Genomic DNA, 6505 nt, shown 5'->3' with positions numbered 1-6505 from the left:
CAACCTTTATCAATAATTAACAACCAGTACAGTAGTTCAGTATATTCAGTGGGTAATGCTCATTTGAGCTTTACTCAGTATATTAGTAGATTCCACTTGACTGAGCTTCTTCAATATACCAGTGGATAACATTCCTTGAGATTTATTCAGTATATAAGTAGGTTCTTTTGCTCGCTAGAGCATTCTTTTCAATAAATTCAATAGGTATGGCTTAAGAGCGCATATGTTTTAGTAGATTAAGTAGGTATGATTCGTCTGAGCACCAATCAGTATATCAGTGGGTAACTCTTGCTGATCTCATTTTGTATAAAATGTAACATTCAATAAAAGTATATTAACAAGAGTATAAGGATTATTAGAATCTTAATGAAATGCATGAACTTACAGGATTAATTTACAGTAACGACTCATAGTATCTCAATTAGTGATTAATGTCATTTCAATTCCTTATTTTCATTTCCAATTACACACATCAATATAATCCAATATTATGCAATTAAGTTCCTATAATACATTTAAAAGTGTACTAAATTTAAACCGTACGAACTTACTTGACTAAAGTTTAGCAATGACAAAGGTACAGGGACTATTCGATAATTTCTCTTTCCCTCAATTTTCCACTCATTCCTAATCTAAAATAATATTTTCATTCAATTAACTAATTCAAATAGTAAAATTAACTCGCTTTATGCAATTAAGTCATTTTTGACATTTTTACAAAATTTCCCCAACATTTTATTTTTATTTAATTTAGTCCCTAAGCCCTAATCATGCAAATTAACCATTTTTATTTAAAAAAATCCATGGAAGAATATTTAATGACCTCAATAGAGCCCATATTTGCAATTATTTCTCATCAAGTCCTTATAACTTCATCACTTTAACAATTTAGTCCTTAAACCTTAAAATTATTAAAAACTACTTTACAAAATTGTCCTATCTAACAACCAAAATCAATGTTATTTAATAAATTTTCAAGAATAACAAAAACTCAACAATGACACAATCCAAAACATTTAATAGTTTCACAAATTGGTCATTGACTTAGCTAGATTAAGCTAATACGAGCTCAGAGACATAAAAATTACTGAAAACGGACGAAATTTCACTTACCTACTGAAGATTCAAAGTTAGCCGAATGCAGCACTCTTCTTACTCTAGTGTTTTGGCTTTCATTAATAACCCTATAAATTAATATTTATGGTTTGACACATCAAAATTGTGACCCAGAAACCACTATTTCAGATCATGCAAGAAAACAAATTAATTAGTAAATCCTCAATTAATTAGGAATTAAATGAAATTTACCAAAATCTAGAGAATTCATATCATTTCTATTATTAGATCATTTAATGAGGTTCCAATTACACCATTAGTCCTTCAATTGAATTAAATTCCAATTAGGCAAACTTATTTACAATTTGGCCTTAAACTAATTAGGACTAAATAAATAAATAACCTAAAAGTTAGTGAAATGATTAACATCCACCACCGCTTGGAATTTTTTACCATGGTTCAATTACCATTTTGATCCTGTTACTATTCTAAATCTATAGCAATTAACTTTTACCTCTTTTACAATTTAATCTTTTGACCTCAATTAAGCAATAAATCATCAATATTACCGAACCCAACTTCAATTCACATATAATACGACTCTGTAAATATTTAATAAAAATATTTATGGCTTTATATTACGGAAACGAAGTCTTAATACATCATTTTCAATAACCACTTGACTTTTGAACCAAATCACTTATACTAACTTTAATTCAATTGTTTAAAATCATCAAAGCAAAATTCAATATAAAAATTACTATTGACTCGTATAATTTAAATATTAATTATACGGACTTACTCGTCAGATTTATTGCCCCAAAATCACTATTTTCGACACTACTGAAAAATGGGCTATTACAGGCGGTCAATACACTCTTGGCTCTGTCAACCAGACCCACTGAGTAGCCACTCATGGCACACTAGCTCTTGGTAGAGTATGGGAGACAAAACCCACGCAAAGGGTAGTATCTTTGCTTGTTAGGGGACTTGTCGACAGCTGTATAGACGACACTTCGAAGATTTCTCCTAAACGAGTTAATGCCCAAAAAAAAGTTGTTGATAATCCTCTTAAAACTAATGCTGAATTGAAAACTATAGATGGAGAACTTTTAAATGATGCAATCTTTATAGACAGTTGGTAGTCTTATATATTTGATAGTTGCAAGACCTGACATTAGTCATGCAATTCAGATTGTAAGCCAATTTATGACAACATATTAGATAGTTCACTATGTTGTAGTTCTTAGGATATTAATATACTTGTGTAGAACATTACTAAAGGCTTGTTGTTCTCTTCAACCATTTAAACCCAAACTTTGTGCTTTTTCGGATTCTAATTAGGGTAGTGATTTTAATGATCAGTTTTCTAAACTTTTTTTTTCATTTTTGGCAACCCTTTGATATCTTGAAAAAGAAAAAATAATAATCGGCAATTGTAGGTCATTCTAGTGTTGAAGCGAAATAAAGAGCCTTATTAGTAGGGTAGAGCATTCGGTTTTTTGGTCGGTTTGGTCGGTTTTTCTATTAAACTGACTTAACCAATCATAATCTTTAAAAGCCAACCCGACAAATAAAAGCTTAGGAACCGACATAATCAAACCGACTTTAGGTCGATTGGTTCGATCGATTAAACAACTTTTGTTATTAGGCTTGAATAATATATATTATAGTTTTAAATAATTAAAAATATATTAAATTAATTCTAGTTTATCGGTTGAGTTATTTTGAAAATTTAAAAACGATAATTGATCAAAATAACCAAAACAAACCCATAACCAATAATTACTCTCCCATGTTTATCAAACACTAAAGCAAAGATAATGTGATTGTATTGATTACTTAATGGATTTAGGCATTAACATGCTTATTACTATAGCATTGTTTCGACAATAAAAATGCAATTCAAATAGCTCATAATAATGTTTTCTATGAACCGACGAACTAAACATACTGAAATAAGTTGTCATTTCATCAATCAAAAAATATGAAAAGGCACTTCATATTTCTTCTGAATTACAAGTGGTGAATCATTTTAAGAAGTTTCTTTTATCTTCATGTTTTCATTTTTTTTTTCCAAACTTCAAATGTTTATCTTTGAACCATTTTAAGCTTGAGGGGAATAATTCAAGACTAATTGAAAACTTGAACGAAAGTTTTTTTTTGCTACTCCACCCATGATTTAGTTGACATAAGTCGTATTATTTTTGTATGTTATAACATATTATGTATTTATGGAAAAATATTAGGTATGGACATTAAATCTGCAGGCTTGATTTTTAGCGATTAGAGTGCTAAATAAAGAGTTTAACCATGTTGTATTATGCTATTAGTGTTTCTTTTTAACTATTAGTGCTAAACAAATATTCACTTGAATATGTATGAATGTGTATATATATAGACATGAAACTCTAATTGTTTTATATATTGAAATAAATCATACTCATTCAAAATCTAGTATATAAGTATTAGGTTTGAATACTTTATCAAAATAAAAGTATCAGATAATGTGGACCACTTGGTATTACCTATATATTGTTGTCATGATAATTTATTTGGCCTTTCAACTTTATAAAAAAAAATCATTTTAGTCATTCATTTAATGTTTAGTCTTTAAACTTGCATTTTTTTTTGTCAAATTATCCTAAAATGAATAAACTTTCTTGACGTTGCATACAAGTGAATTGTCAAGTAGATAACACATTAGTATTTAATTAATTTTTTAAAATTTTAAAAATTAAATAAAAACTATTTTAAAAATTAAAAATCATTAAAAATTATAAATTTTTTTTAAATTTAAAAAATTAATTAAATGATGATGTGTCATCTACATCAAAATTTATAAACATCAAAAAATATAAATTCAAAGACTAATAAAACACAACAAATTAAATAGAAAGCTAAAATAATACTCTTTTAGTCAAAAAAATTATTATCCTTATATTGTTTTTTTGGAATTGTATTGAATGGTAGTATCAACTATTAAGATCTCAAAGACTTGGGCTAAGCAGTACATTATGACACATAGGGAGATATCCATAGGGAGTTCTTCAGGGTCTGGGGTTTGTTAAGGTTTCTTGGATTTATAGGATCGTGGATTCTTATGTTTTGATTAGGTTGTGTATAACAAAGAACAATACTGTAAATCCAAAAATTGACCAAGGAGATAAAAGATCCAAACAGTTAATCACATTAATAGAGGGTTATCGTTTAATTCAACCAAGCACACAAAAGGTAAAAATAAATACGAGAAAAAAAATCAAATCTGCATATTCCTCACATTCATCTCAATTATTCTGCGTTATATTTTCACTCCAAGTTTTATAATATAGGCAGCACTAAGCATTGTTTACCAACCTAGGCTTTAGCGTCACCACTAAACCACTTTTCATGTAGAGTGTGGTGGTCAGCTTTGGTACAACACTGTGACCTTCAACAACCTTAACCGAATACCTTAATAGTACTGAAGCAGCCACCATTTTCATCTGAGTGTAAGAAAAATTCTTCCCCAGACATAGCCTCGGACCGGCATTAAAAACGGGGTATTTGAATTGGTTTGCACTCACGAACTTCCCATCTTTGATCCACCTCTCAGGCTTGAACTCCAAGCAATCTTTGCCCCATATGGATTCCATACGAGCCATTGAGAATAGGAAGTTGAAGACTCGAGCACCCTTTTTTACCCTTGTTCCATCAGGGAGCACATCGTCTTCTAGAACTTGTTTCATTTCAATCGGCACTGATGGGTAGAGCCGTAGGGATTCAGATAATGCTGCTTGGAGATAAACCATCTTTTTCAATCCATCTTCTGTGAAAACTGTGATGTGATCATCTTGTGTTCTACACTGGGGATGGCATAAAATTTCGTAGATTTCGGCCAGGATTTTGTTTTCCACTTGTGGGTTTTTGTGTATAAGCCAGAAAAACCAGGCTAATGCAACCGAAGTTGTGTCTCGACCTGCTAAGATGAAACTTACGCAGAAATCTCTCAAGAAATTACCTGGAAAATGCCTGTTTTGGCCTTGTTTATTTTCACTCTCAATAAGCCTTGACAAGAAATCAGATTGATTGCTTAAGTTCCCAAGTATGTTCCTTCGATCTCTCACTTTCTTATCTGCAAAATCGTGGACAACTTTTATTGCTTCCTTGAGCCGTCTCTCATTTCCAAGTCCGAAGAACTTCAACGGCTTCCATACAAAAGGTGGCGTCAAGAATCTTAATAAGGTGAGTTCGGTGGCCTCTTCGAATGCTTTCGCAAAGGGAACATCGGGCAAATCAAGGGCCAAACACCCAGGATTAACGCCAAGAGCTACTGTGCAAATGTTATCGAATGTAAGCCGAAGAAGCACTTCTTGTAGATCAAAACACTGCCCTGAAATACTCAGCTTTTGCAATAAAATCAATAGCTTTTTGTGCACTAAATCTTGCATGGTTTTAAAGGAGTGCTCCATAAAACGACTCGAATGCATCTCATGCTTCGCAAGTTGCCTTTTCTCCATCCATGATTCATTATCGGCGTTGAAAATCCCATCCCCCAGCAGGTCGCGAAATCTCTCTCTGTAGTAATTCCCTTTAGGGAAATTCTGGAAATTTGTCTTGAGCATATATTCAATGTTGTAAGGGTCAGTTGTGACGATCCCATACGCACCTCCCATCCACATTCCCCTGTAATGAAATGTTCCCCCAGCTTTTATCAAAACTCTGGTGCCCCAATTATATGCGTCACTCAAGTGGAAGACAATTGATGGTATTATTCCAAACACTGGCCACATCATCGGACCCTTTCTTGTAAGGCTCTCATGCAAACAACTGAAAATGAATAGCCCCAACAACGCAATTGACACGTCCCAAAATGTCAGACGAGAAATCACCCACTTACTTACTGAAAAGGAAACCATTTCCGCCATTGCTCTCATGTCCTAAGTTTAGAACAAGCTTTTGTAATTGTAAAGCCAGTTAAAAAGATGTGGACGAGTTAATGTCAGTACCAGCTACCTTGACTTTGATGAGGTAGAGTTTAGGTAGGTATTGACGAATTGAAGACAAAATTACTCACATATGTTGCATGATGGAGCTGTCTGATTGGTTTCGGGTTCACTTAGTGTACTTCAAAAATGAAGTTGAAAATGATAGTGTGTTTTCCCTTAAAACAGAAAAGTTTTCCTCACACGAACATTGTGTATGAATAAATAATTATAAAAGAAAAGATAGTAAAGCGAAGAAAGAAATGTTAAACAAAAGAAACGATATATGCGCAATCTAATTGGGAGAAATTATTATATAGACTATTCCTACCGTATCAACAATGATCCCATCTAATTATCTTAGGTTATATTAGCAATTTTTTCCAGAGTGGTCAATCTACTCTCATGACACAAAATCTCCCTCGTTTTAGAATATCTCGTGTTGGTGCGTGGGATAAAATAAATTTACGAGAAATTAACCGAAT

At 32.1% G+C, this 6505-nt stretch overlaps 1 protein-coding gene across 1 annotated transcript; it reads right to left on the bottom strand.

Annotated features, from left to right (window-relative positions):
* Positions 1-4223: 4223 nt before the first annotated feature.
* Positions 4224-6170, bottom strand: LOC107909728 (cytochrome P450 86B1). Its single transcript, XM_016837359.2, has one exon. The coding sequence runs from the start codon at positions 5970-5972 to the stop codon at positions 4395-4397; it is 1578 nt and encodes a 525-aa protein (XP_016692848.1). The 5' UTR covers positions 5973-6170; the 3' UTR covers positions 4224-4394.
* Between the last annotated feature and the right edge of the window lie 335 nt (positions 6171-6505).

This window comes from Gossypium hirsutum, chromosome D02 (assembly GCF_007990345.1).
Source record: "Gossypium hirsutum isolate 1008001.06 chromosome D02, Gossypium_hirsutum_v2.1, whole genome shotgun sequence".
Lineage (NCBI taxonomy): Eukaryota > Viridiplantae > Streptophyta > Magnoliopsida > Malvales > Malvaceae > Gossypium > Gossypium hirsutum.
Note: the sequence above shows the minus strand (reverse complement) of the source record. Positions and strands in the feature narration are given on the sequence as shown.

Excerpts from the sequence above, each read along its gene's own strand:
- LOC107909728 (XM_016837359.2), bottom strand. The coding sequence starts at position 5,972 with ATGAGAGCAATGGCGGAAATGGTTTCCTTTTCAGTAAGTAAGTGGGTG.